We start from the raw sequence: 24,932 nt of genomic DNA on the forward strand, positions 1-24,932 counted from the left end.
TTGAGCTGGCAGGAACTATATAGTAACTCAAACATCACTCTTTACAACCGTGGTGAGCAGAAAAGCATCTCAGCATGCATAAAACATCAAACCTTGAGGTGGATGGGCTACAACAGCAGAAGACCACACTGGGTTTCACTCCTGTCAGCCAGGAACAGGAATCTGAGTCTATCCTGGGCACAGACTCACTGAAACTGGACAGTTGAAGATTAGGAAAAAAAAAAAAAAAAAATCACCTGGTCTTTTGCGGTCTTCAACTGTTCAGTGTCCACTCAGTTTATTAAAATTGCCATTAGGCCCAAGTGCACATATTACATTTTTAACTTAATTTATTAATATTATAATATAATAAAATATAATATCATATTTTTATTTCATATGCTTTAATGTGCTACTGAAATTGGATGATGAGATAGAAAGTGGTTTAAAATAAATCGCTATGTATGTGAATGTATCTGGCGCGTGCTGATCTCGGATCAGTCTGGAGGCAGAAACACAGCAGAGGCGGAGTTTTTAGGAGGGTCAAAGTTTTATCCAAACAAATGGAGACTTTCATCTAAAGACTATCAACATTTCTAACTTTTTAAAGACTTTCACTCGACACCTGAGCTGTAAATCAACTAACCGAACATTCGGCGGAAAGGTAACACCGATTCTTCTTTCAGTTTGCAGGATGTAATGTATTAGGAAGCCCCAAAGCTCTAAATGAAACATTTTACAGACTGTGATGCGGGACATTGTTGGTTTGTTTATATCTTGGATTCTTGCTGTTGAAATTGGTCGCATATCTTCGTTTTATTTGAACTGCAGGCAGTAAAATAGAAATTCTGTATTGACCGTGTGAGGGAGTGGGAAAGGAAATCACGAGCTAAGCACAGGACACGTTATGACGGGTCGGTTAACAGCCAGACTTTCATTTGTGGCTTGGAAAATAAAACTTTAAAGAACATAAACTCGTACTTAGCATCTTAGCCTGCGCCGAGTCTTTTATAGAACTACTGTGCGCGAGCTCACTTTGCGCGAGGTTGTTGTTGTTGTTTAAAATTTAAAAATAACCGTCACGTAAACGTTTTTCAACGGATTTCTTTAATAAACAGTGAGGCAGCTGGGAAGATCCGGTGCAGCTCATTCACAGGCTAAACCTGGAGTTTCGTTTTAAAACCTGAACTAAAATCCGTAGGAATTTCATTTATGCCTCAAGAAATGGATTGGTCTTCATATGAATGAACAGGGTTACCAGGTCTGCTTAATAAAAGCAATGGACGTCGAAAACCAACACAATAACAAAAGACAGTAGCCAAAAAAATCAAATCAGGGCCATCAGTGCTGAAATATAATATCATAATTTTTAAAGTGTATCATTAAAATCAGTTCTTTCACAGTCATAAAGTAAACAAGACCACACTGAGTAACAACTTAATGTGGAAAAAAAAAACAAACAAAAAAAAACACTGTAAGGTCTGAGGGGGAAAAACATGAAGCTGAGACATTTTTTTTCCCCCAAAGAATACCTGTGTGACTACTTTGCGATAATTTTATTTGAAAATGAATTTATTCCAGGTCAAGAGCACCAAGGTGAACGAACACACCCCTTGAACGCATAATTATTAATTTATGAATGTGTAATCTGTTAATAATGTCCTTAAAACCTTTTTACAGGCCCTGGTTGAATGCTAGCTGTTGGTGGTTCAAGTGTCAAAAACCTCAGCACCAGCAGAGCGACTGAAAGTTTATAAATCCATGGCAAACACATAAATAATGAATACGGCTGTAGTCTCTTGTTACCAAAATCTTACTACATATCTTTTGTTGTAGTGCTGTCTGTGTTGCACTTTCTTTGGCGTGATAGACTTCAGTGTTGTGAGAACATCATCAGCACAGCAGGTTTTCTTCTGAACACAATGTCTGAAGGAGCTTTTTTTTTTTTGGAACAGTTAAGAAGAATTGCACTGGGTATGGTTTTTATTTAAGACCATCTCTACTACAACTGTGCACTGACAAGGATAATTATTTAATTAAAGATACAGAAAAACAGGAAAATGCCAGGGAAGTGGTCAGAAATGTACATTTAAAAACTTTATGGATGTCTTAAATTTGCTGTTTTCATTGTGAGGAAATTAGGAAATCCTGGACATTAAAGAAGGTAGTTTCCATATAAACAAATAGGAACCATGTGAGGCATGCGTGTAAATGAAATCATGTCTTATGACAAAGTGGTGTCTGATTGATTTATTTTTTTAAATAAGCAAAAGACACAAACTGGTCTGTGCTGGCATCACATACTTTTGTCTTGTAAGCACAACAACATTTAAAATACATACAAATTCCATGACGTGTTTTGTTTGAGGTTTCCTTCTTTAGTCTTGTACTGGAGTTACAAGGCTAGCGCCGCCAACAAGCAAGGGATGCATCTATCTAGCAATTTAGCGTCACATACTAATCATCATATAAGTGTCTATCACAGCCTCAGGTTACATCATCATCATGTCTGTCTAAATGCCACCACTTGGTTTGAACAGAACAAAACATGCTATACTTGTTTATACCATGTCAGTGATCTCTTGTTTGATTGACAGCCTACAAATAGATAAGAACCTGTTACTGATCTGAAACACCACCTATCACACAACAGCTACAAACCAGGGATTCATGCGATATCATGTGAAGCCAGCCAATCAACCGCATCTGCTCAAGTAGCGTCAGGGGGCAGTGAAACACACTCCGTCCTAGAGGAGGAAAGCGCTATCCGCCCATTTCCGCATGCACAAGCTCACAGACGTGTGTGTCGCTAGTGCTGCTCGCTCCCTGAGAGCACGGCCTTGGACATCAGGATTCGAACTTGCACACTCTGGATGATAGGGCAAACGCTTTTCTGTTGCGCCTCAGAGCCCTTGTCAGAAGTACTATATTGCATGCCCCTGACTAAGCCCAGCAGCAGTTAGGGACACCATCACAGTGAGGAAGTGGTCACCAGGGGACAGTTTTTTTTTCTTTTTATTACACACTAGGAGGTGATTGGTGAACGATGTCGCAAGGATATTGACAACATCAACCATGTGGTTCTTCCTTTGACTGTTGCTTTGCTTTCCCAATAAAAACCAAACCACAGGTCAATAATACACTTCAGTTTCATCTTAAACAATAAGCAAATAAATGACAACTCAGGGCAAGGATAAGAAACACTGAAAATGAGCAAGAAAAATTTTAAGAAACAACAAACCACAAGTCAATAACAAGAAATTCTGTTATCTTAACCAAAAGAAAAGGCAGGCATGTAGACAAGGAGGAAATAATGCAGGTGTAAAGACAACTCAGTGTGGGGATAGGAAAGGCCAAAAATGAGTAGGAAGGATTTTTAGAAATAGCCAATGCAGAGGGAGTGTGAAGGGGTTTGAAGAACATCACAGGTTAGATCTAGCCTATCTGTAAATCAGCTAAACCCTGAATGAATTAAACTGGTTCCACTAGAGGAACCATAGCTAGTTTTAGTTTCTGGGCTGTAGTTTGACGAACCTTTATACTTGCTGTTCCAGGGTCCTGCAGTCTATGGTGAAGCTTGCTGTACTGAACATCACTTAGCATTCATGGAAGTTCCATGGAAAAAATGTGTTGTTATTTAACAAAGAAAACAGATAATTGTTCATAAGGTGAAGCTTCATAAAGTACATGTAATGGACTGAACATGTAATGGAAGGTGTCTCCAGGTTTAGTGCTTTGTAAAAGTCTGAGGAAAACCTGTTCCTGTAAGTTTTCCATCTCAGGAGAGGATGGAGGGCATTATGTTTTGTTGTTTCTCAGTAACAAGCTGCATTCTTTTTTGTCCTATTAAATTCAAGAGAAAGTGAGGGAACGGCTCTGTACAGCTGCTGTAACATAAGTGATAACAGGAACACAGGAAAGTTCCACAACATTAAAGGAATAAAACCCTTAAAGATATTCTGTTTTTGGGGTGTTAACAGTATCTCCATTTCGCCTTGGGCCACATCACACCACCCAATTTAAATCCATTAAATTAAAGAGATGCGTCAAACAGGCTAAAGCTATAAGAACTCAATAATAAATATAATGATTTTGATAATGATGGATTAAAATTTCCATATTGTAACAACATTTTTAAAACATCACTGACCCAGGATATGCTTCGACAAATCTTTGAAGGTCCTCGGAGTCCAATTTAAAAACCAATGCATTAATGATTCAGAGATGCTTCCATTATTTTTAAATGAACTGTGTAACTCACCCAATTTCCTTTCATGTAATGACATTAAGAAAACAATACATTCCAAAGAGAAGAAATAATAACAGAAGATTAGACAGTTGTCTAGTTAATGTTCTTTTTTAAAACTTTGTGCAGGATAGTATTTACTTACTGAAGAGGCAATGGTGGGGTAAAAAGCTGTTATATTTTCTAGCAGTTTTTCTTTGGATACCGTCCCAAACCACATGTTCTGTACACACACAATCACTGTCCGCTTTATTAGGAACAAGTGTACACCAGTGCACTAAACTTCATGCAGTTATCCAATCATTTGGCTGCAGCGCAATGCATAAAATCATGCAGATACAGGTCAAGAGCTTCATGTAATGTTCACATCATACATCAGAATGGAGAAAAATGATCTTTTGACTTTGAGCATGGCATGGTTGTTGGTACCAGATGGGCTGGTCAGAGTATTTCAGAAACTGGATCACAGAAACTGGACAGCTGAAAATTAGAAGAAAAAAAAAAGACTGATGTTTTGGATAACTGCATGAATGTGCAGAGATACTGATGTTCATTAAAGTGGCCAGTGAGTGTATACACTGATACACACACAGCCATTTAGGCCCTCTGGTGCAGAAATAATGCTTTGTCTACATTAAAATGTGTCCAGTTTAAATGTGGCCTGTGTTGCATTGTTTATGTTGCATCTCCAAACTTGATTTTGTAATTTTATTGTGACATGTATGTGGGGAAAGCAAAATGCATGATAAGCTTTAACTTCTCATTTTTTCTTATTATAGTACACAACCAAATAGACTGAAGAGTTTAAAACTGGCAAGAACAAACTTCTTTAGGCTCATGGTTTGTTGAAAGAAACTGTTTTTAATGCAGGCTTTAGTTAAATTGTTATTAATAATCTTTAAATAATTAATATAATCTTTGTCCATGGAATAATTGTTATATACATTCTGTTTGAGATCCAGACTGATATTTTGGGTAGGATGACCGTTTCATCATTTTATTTACACGTTGATCAAAGGCTTAATAAGGATGAAGCTAAAATGGACTGAAGATAATATCTGTTTCCTCATGCAGAGCTTCGTAGCTGTTAGTTGCTGAGTGGGTGAGTTGGATTGACCATGGTCCGGTTTTTGAGGTTTTTCACGGTGGTGGGCGACGACCACCACGGTGCCTCAAAGTGGAATGAAGAAGAACTACACAAAGTTACCGAAGACCGGGAGCCTGTAAAACAACCGGCCACACGGCTGACATTCAGAGATGCTCTGAAAAGTCTCTTCAGCTCGGAGAAATTTCAGGTACTGAAGATGCAGTGAAAACATTCTGCGTAACTTAACTTCATATCTCAGAATCAGAACCTTTTTTTCACTTTGTATGCCAAGAAAGGTGTATAAGGAACTTCTGTGGTGAAGATATAAACACAAATTCCAACAAGCGAGAAAATGTACAATATAAATATATAATAAAAATAATTATATTTATTTGAGATGTATGACTCCAATATTGGCTTGAAACACTGGATTGGTATCTTTGCATTTCCCATTCTGATCCACTGATGTACTTTATGCCAGAAATGTATTTGATGTTGACTGAAACAAATCATACACATGAACAGAACAGATGTTTTGCGTAACTTGCAGGATGCTGGCTCAATTACTGTGAGGATGTTGGTATTGCTCAGTACTTCTCAGTACTAGTGTCATAATGGTGTCAGAGCAAGATGAAAAAGTTGGATTGGTGCAATGCTGCAATATCTATATCATGTATTTCAGAAAGTTCAATTGAATTCAGTTCATGGAGGTCTTTCTCACTCAAAATCCTTTCCATAAATATTTGTATCAAACCTCAACCAGTTCACAATGTACCTGACTACTTTAACATTATGGCAGCAGCCGTCTTGGACAACCTCACCTTCCATGGTGAAGCTGGAAGTTAGACTGGCAGTATACTTCAAACGAAAAAGATGTTTTGACGCAAGAAGACCTCCTGTCTGTGACTGGTCTAAACATCATTTCTGGGTTTGTTGTTTACGTGTTTGCAGAAGCAGCAGCACCAACTCTATCTGTTATATGCCACCTTCTTCTCAGTTTTTGCTTTGCGAAATAAACCAACACTACAACCGACATCTCTTTCTGTCACATTCGTGCTAACTATGCTGGATTTTCTTTATTGGATTATTTGTTCTGTTTGACAGGGTTGCCATTCACAGGCCCCATCCAAAACACCAAACATTTCCTATCCAAACACCATACACTGATTTTTATGTCTAACAGCATGGCTGCATTTACAAATTGATATTGATATAAAAAAGGAATACCATGCAATACATTTAAAAAAAGCGGTACAAAAAGCATTGCAGTGCAGCTCACAGTCCTCTAACATTGCAGTGCAGCTCACAGTCCTCTCAGCACCATTCTGTACCCTAGCAAGATGTTTACTCTTTTTGAGTAAACTGACAATTGCATGTTTGGTGGAGGTTCATCGTTTAGTTCCTTCGTCGTTTGAAGTATACCGCCAGCTTTACACAGATGGCAATAATAGTTTAACTTTTAACTTAAATGTATATAAAGACTCTCTTTCCTTTTTACAAATTGTTTATTTGTATTGTTAAAAGCCTATCTTTAAAGCAAGTTTCTGAAGATTTGGGCATGTAGTTATGGAAGGGAAGATGGGTTTTCCTGACCCATTAGCTAAATTAGCCTTAGTAAAACTAAAGAAGTAACCTTCGTCCTCTTATGTTTCAATTTCCGTCCTCTAAATTAACCCTCAGTGTGTTTCCTGACATTTAAAGATAAGTTTACTATAAAGCTATAGTAGTACAGATAAACCTCACATGCCCTGTTTGGGTTCTTGATAATGAGAATGTTGTTCTGTGCTCTAGATAGCTGTTGTGTGCTTGGTGATCTTGGATGCCTTATTTGTTCTGTGTGAGCTGCTCTTAGACCTGTCTATAATCGAAGCGGACCAGCACCACATCGCTCCACAGGTGAGCTGAAGCAATATCCAAAGCAAATTAGTCTCGTTTCATAATCAGAAAGGAAAATCCTCACCAGTAGTTATTTCTTTTGTCATTCTGCAGGTGTTTCACTACCTCAGCCTGGCGCTGCTCACCTTCTTCTTAGTGGAGCTGGGCTTTAAGCTGTACGCGTATCGGCTCGAGTTTTTCCACCACAAGTTTGAGGTGTTTGATGCGATCGTCGTGATTGTGTCCTTCATCCTAGATATCGTGTACATCTCCAAAGAAAACGCCTTTGATGGCATGGGCCTACTCATCCTGCTCAGGCTGTGGAGGGTGGCCAGGATCATTAATGGTACAGCTCATATGGTTAAAGGAAGAGTTCAGGAAAAAATGATTTCAATTTGTTAGTTTAGCTTTGCGCTGTTTACCTTCTGAAACACACACACACACACCCTTAACCCAACAGGGTGTTTAGCATCTCAGACAGTCTCCGTTTTTTTTCTGCTTTCTGACACTACATGTCAATTGTCAATAACAATACACAAAGTCAAGTCATACACTGTATAGATTAAAACCATTTTAATTTACATCCATAAAATTTTAGCCTTAATGTTAGCATTGTATATCCAGTGGAAAACTAAAGGAACAAACTACAAACCTTCAGTTTAGAAAAAATATTGCCTCAAATTTAGTTGATCAACCAGAAAATGTTTGGTGACTTTTCAGTAAAAGGGGTGTGTCTCATACCACGTACTGTGTGCTATATTCTTATACCATACACTGGGTCCTTGACTATGTCCAAGCCAGAAGAGCATTAGTGAGATCAGGCACTGATGCTGGTGAGGAGGTCTGGGGTGCAGTCAGTGTTCCAGCTCATCCCAAAGGTGTTCAGTGAGGTTGAGGTCAGGACTCTGTGCAAGACACTCGAATTCTTCCACTCCAACCTTGACAAACCATGTATGGTGTGATGGTCAGGTGTCCACAAACCTTTGCCCATATAGTGTATGTTCTAATTTTAGTATTATGAAAGGGCAAGGTATAGTTTAGTGTCTTTACATTGTCCAAAACTGATATCTCAGAGTGAAATATTGTATTTACAACAAATTGTCAAACAGTGGTACTGGACATCCTGCTGCCGTGGATATCATGGCAGAAAAGCATACACAAATGTTCAAGGTAGAAATCTGAGATCTAAAAATCTGAAATCTGAGACATGCCTCTGTTTTTGGCAAACTTCATCAACACCAAAATTGATTCCTTTTGTACATTTTCTGTGTTGTTTCTCCTGTAGGTATTCTGTTGTCAGTGAAGAGTCAAGCTAATCACAAAGTGCACAAGCTGAAAGAGGAAAATGATAATCTCCTCCATCAAATCAGCGAGCTGCAAGAGCAGAAAATTGCAATGGTGAGTGTTTGACCTGCTGAGCAGACTGATGACCACATCACGTTCATAGTTTTACAGTTTCAATTTGTCGTGTACTACATGCATGTTTTGGAGCAAGGAAAACGTGAATGTGTAAATTATTAAAAATGTATGAATGATATCAACTTCTATTGCTTATATTAGAATTTTTCAGTCTGCTCTCTATCTACCATGTCTACATATTTGCTTAAACTGCAATATTATATATAATCGTGACATAAAAAGGACAACCATTATAGTCTTTCAATAAAGAAAGACATGAGAGAAGGTCTAACCAAAACTGCTTTTATGAATTTTTACCTGCTTTAACTTTACTGATCACTGGATCAATAGAGTATAAAGTAGTTATGCTCTCCCTGAAGGTGTAGTATGTGCAAGCTTTGTCTAAGATTAGCTCCACCCACTTTACATCGAAAGGACAGAATTTCTAATGAAGTACATGTACACATTGGAAAGAGAGCGACTTAATACTGCAGATTGTTTTACCCTAAACACAAAGCAGTGTACATTTCGTTTCCCTGGGGGTTGAAATGGCAATAAATGACTTTTTGAGTTACTTTGAGAGGAAGCACTAATATGTATTTTATGATTTCGTTTACAGGAGCAAGAGGTCAGCAAGCTGAGAGCACTCTTAACAAAGCACTCCATCCAGTACTGATGACCGTATCTCACCATTACCAGCTGTACAAAATACTCGTTATAATTCATTATGAATATGGGCCAGTGAAGGGAAATATAGTAAACTAACAATCTATAGCTCAGAGTTCTAGTTTCGTATTTAACGCCAGTGCTACAAGCCAGAATCAAGGATGATAAATTTTAGCTATACCAATGCTATACCAATGCAGCTTTCTGAACAACAAGGCCCTGAAGGAGTGTTCAGAGTAGGAATGTGCTGACAGTAAATCATTATAGAATAACTGTTACTTAATAACATCGCAAAATTACAGGCTCAACTAAAACATGTCACTCAGGATTTCTGACCTCTGACTAGGACAAACTTAGAATTCGTAATTGGAAAGTTGGGACAGTCTCCTCAATCCCGAGTTGTCAAATCAACACGTCTGCTCACGGCATCACCATTAAACGAAGTAGCCCCTCAAGTTATACTGTCCACACTTGTATTTGTTTTAGATCAATCAACATATTAGCTTGTTAAATCTATAACACTGACTGTTCAGTTCGCTGTATACAGTTGAGGAGGTAAATATACATTAGTCAGTTAGCTGGCTGGATTTTTGCTTAGAAAAGACAAACATGGAGGCATCCATGTTTTTATAACTCGCTATGTAGCTTGAACACACACAGTTTGAAACTGACGTAATTCTGAGTTCCAACTTCCCACATCTGAGTTAAGTGGAGTGCAGCATCTGTGATGGTACTGGCCACCATGTGTTTTTTTTTTTTTTTTTTTTTTTTTTTTTCCCAAGCCTTCTCCAAGGAGTTTCATTCTAATTTGTCCATAATAAGGACTATTAGAAGACAACTGTACTATACTGCCTTTTGAACGAGAGACAGAATTTATTTCAGGAATCAGGAGTACAAAATCGTGCCTATCTACGGAGCCTTCTCCCAAAAGTAACACAGATAGTCCTGATTATTTAAACTGTCCATGACAACATTAAAATGCATCATGAATATCACATTATATCAGCACATGTAACAGGAATATTTAACAGGATATGTAACAGGAAGAAGGGAATCAACAGTGAGCTTGTTCTTTAGCGTTTCTTTAAGGTTTATAGCACCTCTTGATTATTTTCTTATCCAAAGACTTTATGCAGAATTACAGTATGTGCACTAATATATTGCTAAGAATTAAATTGTTAAGCTTCTGTTTAGCCTGCTGCAAAATAATATACTTTAACTAATATTATGTAAAGGAATCAAGTATTTTTTTATTTTAATTGAAAATAGTATGCATACAGAATAAACTATTACAAAATGTGAATCTGAGTGCAATATATACAGTTCATACAGAATAATTTACTATTTACAGTAACGCCGTTATTGTAGGGGGGAAATGAGGACACAGTACAGAATAATGATATTAAAAAAAAGGTCTAAAAGGCCTCAAGTTTATATATAAACGGTTTGGTAGCCCTATATATCTGTATAAATATATACATCTTATACTGTTTGTCCTGATTGAAAATATATTACCACTGCTGCCAGTACTGTGGGAGAAAATAATTAAGGGGGTGGGGGAGGGTGGGACAAAAAAAAAACCAAGAAAAATACAAATATCCTTTTCACACATCCTTTGCTCAAGCAAAATTTGTCCTCCACAATTTAAATGTCATGTTATTTTCATTTTGCAAACAGTAAATGTTACAAGTAAACGTAACAATAAGATCCTAATTTTACAAATTGCAAATCCATAATCAGAAATCGGAAAAATACATCTGTGATTGTAGTCCATGTTTCCTTAGTGCAATTCTCATGCTACAACCACAAAATATTTTTTCTGTCATCTTAACAACATTCATTTTGGAATTACACATATCAAATTACACACTTACATTGTTCACAGTACTTTCCCGAATCACTGTGAAACTGAAATATTCCACCTGTGGCATGTTTTTGGAGGCGGGGCCAAGTGAGTCCAAATTACACCGTTCTACAGTTTACAGTTTAAGTTGCAGATCCAAATATCAAATCTCAGCATGTAAATTATGTTGTGTAAACCCCTAAAGTGAGACATAAAGTACAAGCTGAATGTGTGAATACTCATCCACAACCATTAAATTAGAATACAAAAATCTATGTTACAATTTAAAGATTTATGAAATCAGCCGAATATGCAATTCATGGAATTCAAATTTTGGCACTGTATTCCTTGCAATTACATTAGACTGGAAATTACCTCCATGTCGAACCCTTACTCATTTCCCTGCTCATACGAATGGGAAGAAGAAGTCGGAGGGCAGTTTGGCATTGATCGTGGGAGGAGCTCTGAATCCTGGGCTGGCTGACAGCGACACGTCAATGAAGCTCACAGAGCTCATGACGGAGACGACACCACCACCGGTCGAGGGAGATGGCTGGGAAAACAAACAATATTCATCATAAAAACATGCTACTGTAGTTTAAAGGGTTAAAAAATTCTTTGTGATACTAAAAAATCTTTCATTTAACACTATTTATCAAGGGTAAGATCTTTAAGAGCAATTTAATTAGCAAGAAGAACACAGGTTAATATAACAAGAAAGGGGGGACTAAATCTGGAATGGGATGTTTAAAAAGCACATACGGCTGTGATGGTCAGGTGTCCACAAACTTTTGGCAATATAGTGCATTATATTCACAACAAATTGTCAAACAGTGGTACTCAAATTCCTGTTTGGAACCAAAAGGGTCCTCTGTCCTTCAGGAGGGCCAAAGAGTACCTATAACTGCAGCTATCTAATGGCAAGGCTGAGTGTTAGCATCTTTTTGAACAGCTGCTCATGCTCGTTCACATGGCCACAGAACAGCCTCAGAGGAAAGTGTTAACTTCCCTCTTCTGCACACATGAGCTCATAGACACCCACAACTGCCTAGTTTCATTCTGATGGACAGGGGAGAGAGTAATGCTCTTTGGGAGACTCTTGGATTCGAACTCGAAATGGCAAACACTTTTCTGTTGCGCCACTCAGGAACCCCAAAAAATGGATTTTTAAGGACAACAATATCCACATCAAGGACAGAGAAGACAAAGACGCTAAAATGCTGACAAACCATTCCTGAACACGATAAATGCACCACTATCATCAACTTACAATGCTGTCCAATCATCTTTATGTGCCAGTGCATAACAAGTTTATGGAAGGCATGACATAACATCAGAGATTTTAATTATAAGTTCATAGCATTAGTGTTCTGTGAGACTGATGAAGAACCTCAGCAGAGTCTTCAGGATAAGAGCAGTCACTTTGACTTACTAGTAATAAACATTAGAGAACCAAAAACCTGCTTAGAATTACCAAGGTGCTGGTGTTGGTCTGGATTGTTTCCATCACCTTCACTATCTGGGCTTGGGGATTCACCAAGGTACCATACTTGGTCCATCTTACTTCGAGATGATAGGACACTGGAATGCTGCATCCCTGCGTGTCCTAGAAAGAAGTTTAAAGACAATGTGAAAAGGAAATAAACTTTTGAATTGATGAGTTTCTTCCATAATATAATATAAATTTCTAAGTAAAACAAGCCACTTGATTATAACACTAGTCACTGGAGGGACAACAGGGAAAAAAAAAACAAAGTAATAAAAAAAAAATTATTATTGGGTTAATATAATTTTTTTCCACACTAAGCAAAGTGTCGTCTAAGTGGTTTAACACTGATAAATTGTGTACAATAAAGGTTGTCTTAAAACCACTTTGAACAAGTCCTAACAAAAAATGTTTAAGTAATCAACACCTCAGATCTCAAAGCAGAAAGAAGGAAAACCAGTTTGAAGCTGAACTTGAGCCCAATGGATCTAATGGATTGTACACTTCAAGTCCGGTCATAGTGACACAGCAGTAGAGGTCAAACCATTCCCCTGCTGACAACGCTGTAAAATGAGATGGATTCAAAACAGTATTTATATAGCAACTCAAGCCTGTTTGCTTCACTGTGACTCTTGGGAAACTCACCTTTACATAAGGTTTCTCTTACTTAAAAAGCCACTCTTGTGTACAACAGACACCACAGTGTGACAAGTGATCCTGTGAAGTCTCTGCTTCATATCACGTGATTTCACAAAAGTGTCTAACTGTTGGAATGTGACAATTCCTGTCCTTGATTCACTTATGTCTGTGTTTTGGTTAGAGCTGTGTGTGGGGCTGGGTTTTTTTTTTTCTCACGCTAAATCACTCAAACTCCAACTGCAGCTTTTGCAGAAACAGTGCTTGGACTCCACAGATTGCTGCTTGTGGATATATTTTCTAATAAATTGGGTTGTTCAGATTCCTCAAAATATGAAGAAATTAGTAACTTAAATATTGTTTAGTGTTTTTTTTTTTTCCTTTCCACAATGTATGGTAAATAACCCAGTTCAGGTAAATGGCCAAGGATGCAAAAAAAGGAATTTGCTTCTGATAAAGGTTCATTTCCCTTTGTGCTGAGTTCATCTTCATCAATTCTATCACACCATGCACACCATGGAAGCATGATCCAATATGAAACAAGAGGGTGGTTTCCTTTTTAAAAAAAATAAAGAAAATTAACAAGAAATAATAAGCACATTTACAGCATTTAGCAGATGATCTTATCCACAGCAACTTACAGAAGTGTGTTGAAGTCTCTATCAAAAAACATATCCAAACAGGTCAGTATATAAGGATACCATGATCCTGAAACCCTGTTACATAGGAGTTAGTGTGTGAGTTAGAACAACATGTAAGGATTTACCGTTGGTGTGGTTTGATTCTCTATAGGAACCCAGTCCATGGGGTTTTGAGGAAGAGAATTTCCAAAAGATGACACGTAATCTGGAAATGTCTGACCTTTCAGTCTCCCCAAAATGACTTCAGAGAGTAACGAACAGTTTGCACTGTCCTCAAGCCTAAAATTTAACAACAAATACGTTTATGGTTATAAATTAATATATATTATTTGCAAATAAATATATGTAATGCAACATGAACATTTACAAGTCTGACTGCTTGAGTGTTTAAATCTTGTACCTAAAGGTGCAGCCTGACACCACATCTGTCCCGAACAGTACGGGTGAGCGCCGGGTCGGGCCGAACAGACAGTCCTGCTCTGCAGAACTCTTTAAGACAGTGAGAGACCCGTCTGGATCCGAGCTTCGAATAACTCCCCTAAAAAAGGAGTTAAGGAATCAAGAACTGATGCATGTGTCAATAAACTAGAAGCTTTCCCTGATCTGAAATATTACAGCATTAAACAATGATATACCAAAATAGATGATGACAAACATTTCTAAACATTTTAAGTCTGTTACAAGATTATGATTATTATATAATTATTATATTACATAATTATTATTATTAAAAACATGATTTTATGAATTAATTACTGAAGTCTAAGAGCAGTCCACTAAATGGTTCATTTAATGTCATCCTCTTTGAAAACAGGAAGATGATATCGTGATTTGTACTAAAATGGTAACATGGGGATGTACAGTTATCATACTGTGAACATAAACAGTTCCACTGTTTCTGATGAAACATGAAGTGATCATGAATTTCAGAAAGTGTTTATAAAAGATAAAGTATGCAAAAGATTGTGCTGGATCATCGTGGAGATTGCACCGTGTGCCTGGTCTATAAGCAAAAAATTACATACTGTAAAGCAGCAGTTGTTCATCCTGCTTACTCTAGCTCCCCCTGCACTGCACAGTGTGTTTTCTGGCACTAACGCCTGATTTTAAATTCATGAACGCATGCTTACGTTATAATGACAAACATGAAAATTAATCACAGATATTTTGCCAATTTAGGAACAGTTTTATTGCAACAGAAAATAGGCTTTTCTTTTAAATTGTACATTATAAAACAGGCAGTATTCTTTCAAATGTATAAATCTGAAGCTGAAAAATATTATAATTAAAATTAGAAATGGAACTGATCTGATACTCAGTATCGGTTATCAGACAGATACCAGCAAAAATGGTTGATCGAATCTCAGGGAAAACACATCAGATATCAGAGCTTGTAACAAATGGCAGAGGCTGGAACTGGATTTGGAGAATAAATTTATTTTTGGAACTGGAAATGTTTGCATATAATGAGACTTGACTGTTTCTCTTTTGTTATAATTGATTTCTTTTTTATACTTTATTATATTTATATTTACAGTGTAAGTGATTTTTGTGTGAAAAAGTTTAACTGTGAAGTGCTTCCGTTTAAAAAAAAATAAAACATTTTAAAGCTTAGTAGTTTTTAAAGAGAACAATATGAGATGGGTGTCGGTATTGGCTGACGCTCAAGGGTTCAATATCGGAACTGGCAAAGAAAAGTGGCATCTCTAATTAAAATACATTTAAATTTTCTAGCCCTAGATGAAGGGTTTGAGCATAAGCTGAAAATCTGAGTGAGGTGTGTTAAAGCCAGAACCACAAAGGGAGTAAAGCAGATAGTTTCTTTGGTATATAAATTTATTTTATAATTATAAAATTTTGCATCACTGAAAATCTAAATGTTATCAGAGGAGAGATCGATGAAAAGGATACGCTGCAGTTTTCCATCCGGCCACAAGGGGCAGCCCAACCACATAACCAGGATTTCCACTGGAGCGAAGCGTAGCATCACTTCTGGTCTCCTGTAGAATATAGTATACTGAGTTGCACTAAAAATATGCATATTTCAAATCATATAGATGTACCATATACTTATTAATATACTTCATGTTAATTTAGCCACAAAACATTCACAAATCCATTCAACACACACCTGAACAAAGGTTATCTGAAACTCCTGCTGGATCGGCAGTGTGTTTTCATCAACAGCACCCAGAACGAAAGATGCCGTCACTCTCGCAATCTGCCCGGCGTCATCAAACCTCACTGTGTATTTAACCTGAAACAGATTTCAGAAAGCAGACCACAAGTATTGCAAGTCTAATAAAAATCTATGTGTTTATAATATACACATAATTAATTATTTCATGGAATTCACATATGATTACCTTACTGTAAATTCAATGTAGTGCTCAATTCATATATAATACTAATTTTATTCACTGATTTATATATATATATATATATATATATATATATATATATATATATAATAAAAATAATTAATAATTCTTTGTTATTAGAGATTGTATTGCATTTATGTAAAATAATGTTTATATTTTATCTTTATATTTACATATGTACATCCGTCTTTAAAACATCAAATCTATTATTTGATTAATTACTTACTTTATTTAAGATTCATCCATTAGGGAATGATTTCAATTTAGACACACTAAACATTATTCTGCACATGCACTCTTAATCATTTCTTTCTGTATACATGTGTAGTACTTTCCTGCTCTAGTCCTTGTTGGACAGTAGTCAATAAAATGGAGGTTTTCTGATTGCTCACCTGCAGCACCACCTGGTTGCATATCTGACCATGAAACACGGGTGTGTAGTCAGAAGCAGCAGCATCCGTCTGCACCAGTGTGTGTGTACCCTCTAGAGACTGCAGTGTAATGGTCTCCACTGTTACAGACACCAGCTGACACACACACACACAGACACACACACAGACACACACACACCAGTCAGAGACATGGCACTAATCCTGTCCTGCTAATCCAGCTGCTCGCACATCCTGTGAAATGTTGTTCTGTTACACCAGTATAGCAACCTGAACGTTAGAAATATTTTAGATCTTCTAATCACTGCGTCACAGCACTGCTACTAGAGGCCATCTAACAAGTACAGGATTATGGGTCTTCAATTTCCAAAGCATGGCTAAACCAGATAAAGTGAGCATAATATAATAAATTTGTATTCTTACATCAGCACCACTGTCCTTCCCCTGCAAAGAAAAAAAAAGAAAAATTAGTTAAAGTCTGTTAATGATTTAAGAGATAGTAGTTAGGCACATGCAGCTTCATATTATCATAGTTGCCTAGCGATATTGAAATCTATATCCATCCATCTATGTTATTTAAATGGCTTGTATGTTGCACATAATTATGGAATTGCCTGCTCCAAGCTCAGTCACAATACCGAACTGAAAAGAACCTGCATGGCTCCGGACTCACTGAAAAAACACGGAAACTGATGTACGCTTTAAGGTTCAGCGCATCCAACATGGTGCAGTCTTGTGCCAAAGAGAAGCTCCTCACACATCTGCTTGTCTGATCCTTCAGAAAGGCTGCAGAGAAACAGAAAAAAGGCAGTAAGAAAGATGTCAAAAAATAAAATAAAAAGAAGTTCTCTTAATCTGTGCTGAGTATGGAAGTAATACAGAGGGGTGGATGAGATGGATAGAGGAATCAATATATTTAAGACAGATGTAAGCGATTATAAGAAAAACTACACAACTATAACAAAAGATGAGATAAAGCAATAATCGCAGCACTAAAGTGCTTTTTTTTTAGTTTTACTGAAGCCCTAAAAGGCCATGGATTCACATTTTTATTCTGAACAGCTGCTCTAGATCTCAGGAAATTATCCCAATATGTCTGAAAAAAAGTGTTATCTTGTAATAATGACATGCTTTTTTTTTCAAAACTTGGGCAATTTTGATACCTGGAAAATTTCCCGAACTGTACTTTGTGGATTCAAAGTCTGTGTCCGATGAGGATGTGTCATTTTACCTGCAGGGTTCGTGTCTAAGCAGTTCACTGCACCAGCAGATGCTGGAAGCCTGAAGAAACCTCGCTGTTGGGCTTCATCCATCGTCTGGATGAGATCCCCATACTGAAGACAAACACAGCAGGCATGAAGAACCATAATCAGATCTATCTACTTGATGTAGTCCATATACATATATATATATATATATATATATATATATATATATATATATATATATATACATATATACACATACATATATATATGCACTTATCATACAAATGTACATGTACACTGCCAGTGTTCCCACTGTTGGCAATTAAAAAATTAAACATGTGGTCTATTAGAGATCTAAATCTATGTATTTAGGGATGACGTCATCATTCACTCTCAGGTTATACTTGTTGTACTTGTTTGGTGAAATTGTTACTGTAAGACTAGATTTGTCTTACAGCTGATATTAGATAGTAATAAAAGTCACAAACATCCCTGAGCTCATTTATACCTATGTCTTACTTAGAGCTTCTAATTCTATCCTATGTACCTTGAACCCATTTCTTAAAATAAAAATATCGGGGGTACAGGGGGTTCCAAAACGTTTGAATTGCAGTGTAGTTAGAAATAGATTAAAAAAACTTGAAATTACTTATTGATAGACATTAAAGCTGTAGCATCAAAAGTAACATTTTGTAAATTTAATATGGGAAATCACTACATAGCCAAACTTCGTCCATTGATACACTATATGGCCAAAAGTATGTGGACACCTGACCATCATGCCGATATGTAGTTCTTCCCCAAACTGTTGAAAAAAAAAGTTGAAGGCACACAATTGTATAGAATGTCTTTGTATGCTGTAGCATTAACATTTTCTTTCACTGGAATAAACCTGTTCCAGCATGACAATGCCCCTGTACACAAAGCAACATGGTTTGCCAATGCTGGAGTGGAAGAACTCGAGGGTCCTGCACAGAGTCCTGACCTCAACCCCACTGAACACCTTTGGGATGAACTGGAACGCCGATTGCACCTCAGACCTCCTCACCAACATCAGTGTCTGACCTCACTAATGTTCTTGTGGCTGAAAATCTAGTGGAAAGTCTTCTGAGAAGAGTGGAGGTTATTGTAACAAGATGTTCAAAAAGCACATATGGGTGTGATAGTCAGGTGTCCACATACTTGTATATTTGTCACTTCATTTAACACACACACACACACACACACACACATTTTGTATATAGTTTGAAAAATACGGCAGGTTGAGTCACTCTTTAAACATTAAAATGGTATTGCCATTTTAATGGTATTTAGTCCATGTTATGGACGGCTGCCTGATTAAATTTTTCCTATACGAAACATTTTGCTTGCATTTTGCTTATGACGTTAGAGGTCATGGTGGAGGAAAGAAAGATAGAAGGATAGAGAAACAAAAAGAGAGCAGAGCAGAACAGCAGTAAAAAAGAGACAAATCGCCTCACAGTCCTGGCTAAACTTCATCTTCACTACTAATTGTTCGTGTAATAACTCTTAGCATGATGGCTAGCTAGTAAAAATGTCCTAGATCTCACCGCATGAACCTCCAGCACATCCTGCTATGTTTGTTTCAGACCTGAGGGAATCAGTGGTTTTGAAAACAGTCACATGACTGAAACAGCGATAATGCACAACTTTACCACGTATCCTGGAGAGTTTCCCTGTGCAGCAGTCTGTAGCGCACGGCCGTCTCCACTAGAGGCTCTGAAGAAGAATCCCACAAAGCGATCAAAGAGGCTGTCGAAATTGCTCTCGGTGGGAATCGTCGGGTTGATGAAGGACATGCCCTGTTCATCTTAGAGCAAAAAGGAAAGATAGAATTTTCTGAGAAGGACGCATGCCGAGCACATGTCTCAAACATAATGAGTTGGCACAGACTTTTTCCTCAAAACACAAACTCTGCCTAGAAATGGTGCCTACCCAGGCAGCTTCCTCCTGAATAAAACAAGCTGCAGTGAAAATATTTGGTAGCGTCCATGATATCATTGTTAATATAGAATTAGCACAGTTGTTCTTGTGTAAAGTGGTGTTGCACTTACAGTTAGCTGACTGTACGCAGAAGACGTCAGGGTTGCTCTCTCTCTGGACAGACGTCATCACTTTGGACAAACCTTCTGGAGTTACAGTGAGTGTGTACAGGGCTGCATCCTGGCTGCACAGCTTAGCGTCCCCGCTGGCAAAACACACAAGTAGGAGCATTGTTATAAGGTATAATCATATATACCTAGTTTTAAATGTAGGAGTTGGAGTCATGGCAAAATACTGCTATCATCACTTTATTTACTGCAATAGCTGACATGAAGAAAGTAATTCACACCTCTATTAACTGATGTTTGTTTTAATTAGCAAAAATGAAATTGCAACATGTTACTAAATCTTGATCATGAGCTGAACTCAGGTCAAAGTAGGAACACTATTCACAGGTTGTTATGGCTTCATATTGGTTGTTGTGGATTTTAATTCTATTTAATTTATGATCATTTCTGTGGATTTTTAGTTAAATCAGTTTGAACTCAGATCAGTGGGTGTAAATGTTGGTCTTTCACATGCATCTGCCACGTTTGCTAAGTAGGAGTGTGTGATATGACACAAATATTGTATCATGATACTCAGAGATTTGCATAATACACAGTTTGTATTACAATCTGTAGGTTTGCCAAACAGTAGTGCTGCATTTAGGAACTGTGAAAAAACATGCTAAATAAAAAAATTATAATTAACACATGAAAAAAACAAATTAATTAACACTGAAAAGGATGAAAATAAAAAAGGTTTGTAATTAAAATGAACATTTTCCAATTCAAAGATTCAGCACAAAATGTTTACATGTAATCAGCTGCTCCCAGAGTTTGTAATTTTTGTAGATTATTAAAAATATATAGTTTTATATTTTTTTAATGCCAAGACAAATTATTTACAGGTAGATTTTTAACATTCTACCTGTGATATGAGCAAGCCAAAGAGAGCTGATCATGTAAAGGCTATATTAATCCATTTGTCAGGTCTGATATGGTTTCACACTGCACTATATATATATACAAACCATAAACATCACATGAAAAGCCTGCAGCACGAACTTGTTTCAGCATGTTAGTTTAAAATATGTATTAGTCTAAAAACCCATCACTAGTAAGTGTGTGTGTGTGTGTGTGTGTGTGTGAGGCGAAGCTTACACAACTTTCTGCACTGAGCACTGTGTGAAGAGGGCCAACTCCTGAGTGCAGTCCGGATCACAGCAGCAGTTTATATCACATCGCTCTCTCTGTAGGTTACACGGACACACAGCAGACACTGGAGCAAACACACACACACACACACACACACACACAGAGTCAAACACAAACCATCATTACAATGAGTATGTGCAATCTCACTTCATTTCATCTGTTTTTTACTGTTTACTGTTACTGTTTTATATCACTGGCTTGATCAGTTTATGATATGATAATACTGCAAAAGAAATATCGTTTATCGTTTATCCAGCTGGATAAACTGCATCTCTACTCATAAACTGTAGCATTAAAAATGTGGGGAAAAAAAAGTATTATGGTTATTTTACTGCTTTTCCGTACACATGTGACCACCACATTATTTGAAAATAAGCAACTTTGATTGAGTCTTTAAGCTCCGCCCACTAGCCAAAATCAAGTAGTGTCACATTATTGCAAAGCTTGTTTTCTTTTATAAATATGACGTTATGCATTTATAAACCTTAAACATTATAAACCACACTTACTAGTGTAGAAATACATGAAATCACATTTATTTATAAACTCGCTCTTCTCAAAATCATTTTTTTCCTTGTTCAGGACCAATAATCTCAGTTTCTAGACTACCTATATAACTAGTTTTATAACCGTGCAGGCCATTTTTTCTTGATTGAACAATAAATAAATGACATTCCAACAAACTTTTCTGTAAAGACTTTCTCTTGAGAGTGTTTTCACAGTGCTATAAAAAATTTAATTCTACCATCATCCAAAGACTAGATTTTTGATACTATAAAGTATGCAAATTTACACATATTTAATGAGATGAAGCTTTGTTTACATAAATAAATGCAGATTTTTGAAAAGGTTCCAATACAAAAAATATTTGTAAGAATATCAGCAATAACTGGAAGATTCTTTTGATATATAGTTTTTTATTTTTTTATTTTTTTGTCAGTTTTGTTTTAATAAAACCTTGAACATCTTCACCTGTAGGATTATGTGTTTAGATTTTAATGCCACGACGGTTAAAATCTATATTCATGGTCTGATCACATTAAAAGCAAAACACTAAATAAAGCACAATAAAATGTGCTCGAAGTCAGAGTCCTACATGACTGACAGAATGGTCTCTTCACCTGTAGTGTCTTGCCTTAAAGCAACATTTAAATAATGGTACGGTTCAGTGTAAGGGTTTTTAAAAGTTTGCTTTAAATGCGTTTTTTCTTTAACATAGCTGATAATCATATTTTAGCATTTGCTAAAGAAATTAATCACAAGGAATCATTTTAAAAGCCCTCAAACCTTTGTCTTTTTCTTTTCTTTTTTTACTTTTATTTTTATTAATGCCTTAATTTGGAGAGTTAAACTCCCACCAAATACCCTGTAACTCGCACACTGAAGTTCTGGAGCGTTACTGTCTTAGAAAAACTAAATTATACTGTATATGACTAAAGCATATTAGCATATTAGCAGTGGCTTTAGTAATATACAGATCCATATGTGCTTAGTTTAGTATTATAGAGTTAAGCTTAATATAAAATGAGCTAAACTTAATTATAATTAAAGGTGCATTAGGTAAGATGAGTCAATTCGGTTTGATCTAGATTAGGTCTCTAACAGTTATGTAGGTAAGTTTGATTTTTTTCTTTTTTTTTTTTTTTTTTTTTTTTTTTTTTACTCCTTTAGCCTAATACTGCCTGTGTTCACAAATCTACACCCCCAGGATCTACAGTGTCTTGTACAGATAATGTTTATAAAGTGACTGACAGGAAGCCCATCTAAACACAAACATAATGATAATGTTTATACAGTGACTGACAGGAAGCCCATCCAAACACAAACAAGCTTTCCGGCCCGGAAGTCAGTTTTCTAAAAGGGTTTCCTCAGCCACTTAGTACACTTGTGCTGAAGTCAAGGCTTAAACCAATATATTTTTTTATCATAACCTAAATATTTTCCAGGTGATTCGTACAAGTAAGATATTTTTAAAAATCGACTATTGCACCTTTAAGGCTGTACCTTCAGTGACAGGCTGAGGCAGTGACCCTGAGAGGGGTAAAGGCAGTGAGGAAATGCCCCCACCCTCTGTATTAGGGCTTGCTGGAGCTAATATGCTTGTTTTTGAGCCTTGTGTTGTAAATAAGGGTGTTTCCGCTGTTAAATCAGTTGATGTGAGAGCGGATGTCTCCGTTGTTGTTAATTCAGGCGTGGTAAAGGGGGTTGTTTCTGGCCGGACTCCTCCATCAGTCACTGCGGCGCTGGCGCTTTGCTCTCCTGAGCTCCCCACAGTAGCGTTTTCTTGCCTTCCGGTCAAATTAAAAGCTTTATCAAAGACAGACGTGTCCTTCGACACGATGTGCGTGACGTTCACTTGGCTCGAGCTCGCATTATTAACGCAAATAGTATTTCCAAAATACGTTAATATAAACAGCCACAGCAGCGCCGCCATGCTTAGTAACCGGCGCGTGGTGACGCTCGTCTCCAGGAAGTGAGCGCGGTAGCAGGAATTCTGGGTAATCATCAGGGCCGCATCCCAAATCACTCTCTATGGCAGAAGTTTTCTCAAACTGTTTTACCTTCAGGGCCTCTTTAACTCTAAAATAAATTCCACACAGCCCCTTAAGTTATTATCTAAGTATTACATTTTACAAAAAACAAAGGCTCATTATTCAAATACAGTATGTAAAGTGATAATCTGGCTATTTATTGTTATTGGTCTTCTCTCTCTTTTAGTTGTTTGCTGTCAGAGCTAGTCCTGCTGGAGTCCCTGCTTGTACATCCTCTTCCTCTTAAACCACTACAAGAGCATAACTAATACTCTGTGTTCTCTCTGTGTTGTAGAAGATGATTTATAATCGCAATATCCGGTGTCACTCAGATGAGAACAGGTTCCATTCTGAGTCTGCTTCCTCTCAAGCTTTCTTCCCCATGTCGTCTCAGGGGTTTTTTCATTGACATGGTCATGCCTGGCTCGACTCGACCCTCTATGGAAAAAAATTTAAATCTGTTTCTATTTCCATTTCCATTCCATTTCGATTTCTGTAAAGCTGCTTTGTGGCACTGGCTACGTTTACATGCACATCAATATTCGGATATTAATCAGAATTTGGCAATATTCTTATTAGTATTGAGTCATGCATGTAAACGCCGCAATCCGATTGCCCGATTCAGATTAAGACAATATTGTGATTCCCCAAATTCTGATTCCCACCCCCGGAATATTCCTGTTTCAATCGGAGATTTGTTGCATGTAAACACCTTATTCGGAAAATCCACTGAAAGGAGATGGTCATACCGCAAGGAATTGTGGGTGCTAACAGATGCTTAGCTGTAAGCTAGGTATTTAGGAATGGCAACTCAGGCAAACTTACGACAACCATGTATAAGGAAATATTCCAATGCCTGTACGCATATAAACATCGTATTCAGAATATGACTACAGACATTAAACAGAATTTGATGTGCATGTAAACATCTCTGTTGTTAAAAGTGCATTATAAATAAAATTGAATTGAAATTTTTGAAACCATAGAGCTTTTTATTCCCAAACATTCTAATGACAGGTTAGGGTCCAAGTTGAATGTTTTTTATAGGCCTAGTTGCTTTTGAGACAATGAGGTTTGGATTAATGACTTGTGAAACAGACTAATAACTGTAACTCAATAATAAACATATTAACTTTGATAAAGGTGGGTTTTAATTCCCAGCACTTTAAAAAGAAGTCACAGACCATCTAGCTATGCTTCAGACCTCACTCTGAGAACCACTACTGTAAAAAGTAAAACTTAAGTGCACTACATAGATTAGAAACCATAGATATACATTATATGGCCAAAAGTTTGTGAACAC

The 24,932-nt window shown here is 37.0% G+C and overlaps 2 protein-coding genes across 3 annotated transcripts; one reads left to right on the forward strand and one right to left on the reverse strand.

Moving 5' to 3' along the window:
- Positions 1-483: 483 nt before the first annotated feature.
- hvcn1 (hydrogen voltage-gated channel 1) lies at positions 484-10,554 on the forward strand. Its single transcript, XM_026942867.3, has 6 exons — positions 484-643; positions 5,300-5,520; positions 7,104-7,208; positions 7,302-7,533; positions 8,473-8,585; positions 9,205-10,554. Exons 2-6 carry the CDS (start codon positions 5,344-5,346, stop codon positions 9,259-9,261), a joined length of 684 nt encoding a protein of 227 aa, XP_026798668.1. The 5' UTR covers positions 484-643; positions 5,300-5,343; the 3' UTR covers positions 9,262-10,554.
- Positions 10,477-23,619, reverse strand: tctn1 (tectonic family member 1). 2 transcript variants are annotated; one of them, XM_026942845.3, is made up of 15 exons: positions 23,103-23,619; positions 21,045-21,162; positions 19,911-20,044; positions 19,512-19,666; positions 17,859-17,961; positions 17,301-17,413; positions 17,051-17,071; positions 16,631-16,765; positions 15,989-16,114; positions 15,769-15,857; positions 14,258-14,395; positions 13,983-14,136; positions 12,569-12,700; positions 11,470-11,647; positions 10,477-11,293 (listed from the first exon to the last, which is right to left on the reverse strand). In XM_026942845.3, the coding sequence occupies exons 1-14, from the start codon at positions 23,602-23,604 to the stop codon at positions 11,501-11,503; spliced, it is 2,067 nt and encodes a 688-aa protein (XP_026798646.3). In that variant the 5' UTR covers positions 23,605-23,619; the 3' UTR covers positions 10,477-11,293; positions 11,470-11,500. The 2 variants fall into 2 exon arrangements, with proteins under 2 accessions (XP_026798646.3, XP_026798645.3); XM_026942844.3 differs by having other exon boundaries at positions 10,477-11,647.
- Between the last annotated feature and the right edge of the window lie 1,313 nt (positions 23,620-24,932).

The sequence above is a fragment of the Pangasianodon hypophthalmus genome, chromosome 17, assembly GCF_027358585.1.
Source record: "Pangasianodon hypophthalmus isolate fPanHyp1 chromosome 17, fPanHyp1.pri, whole genome shotgun sequence".
NCBI classification, from domain to species: domain Eukaryota; kingdom Metazoa; phylum Chordata; class Actinopteri; order Siluriformes; family Pangasiidae; genus Pangasianodon; species Pangasianodon hypophthalmus.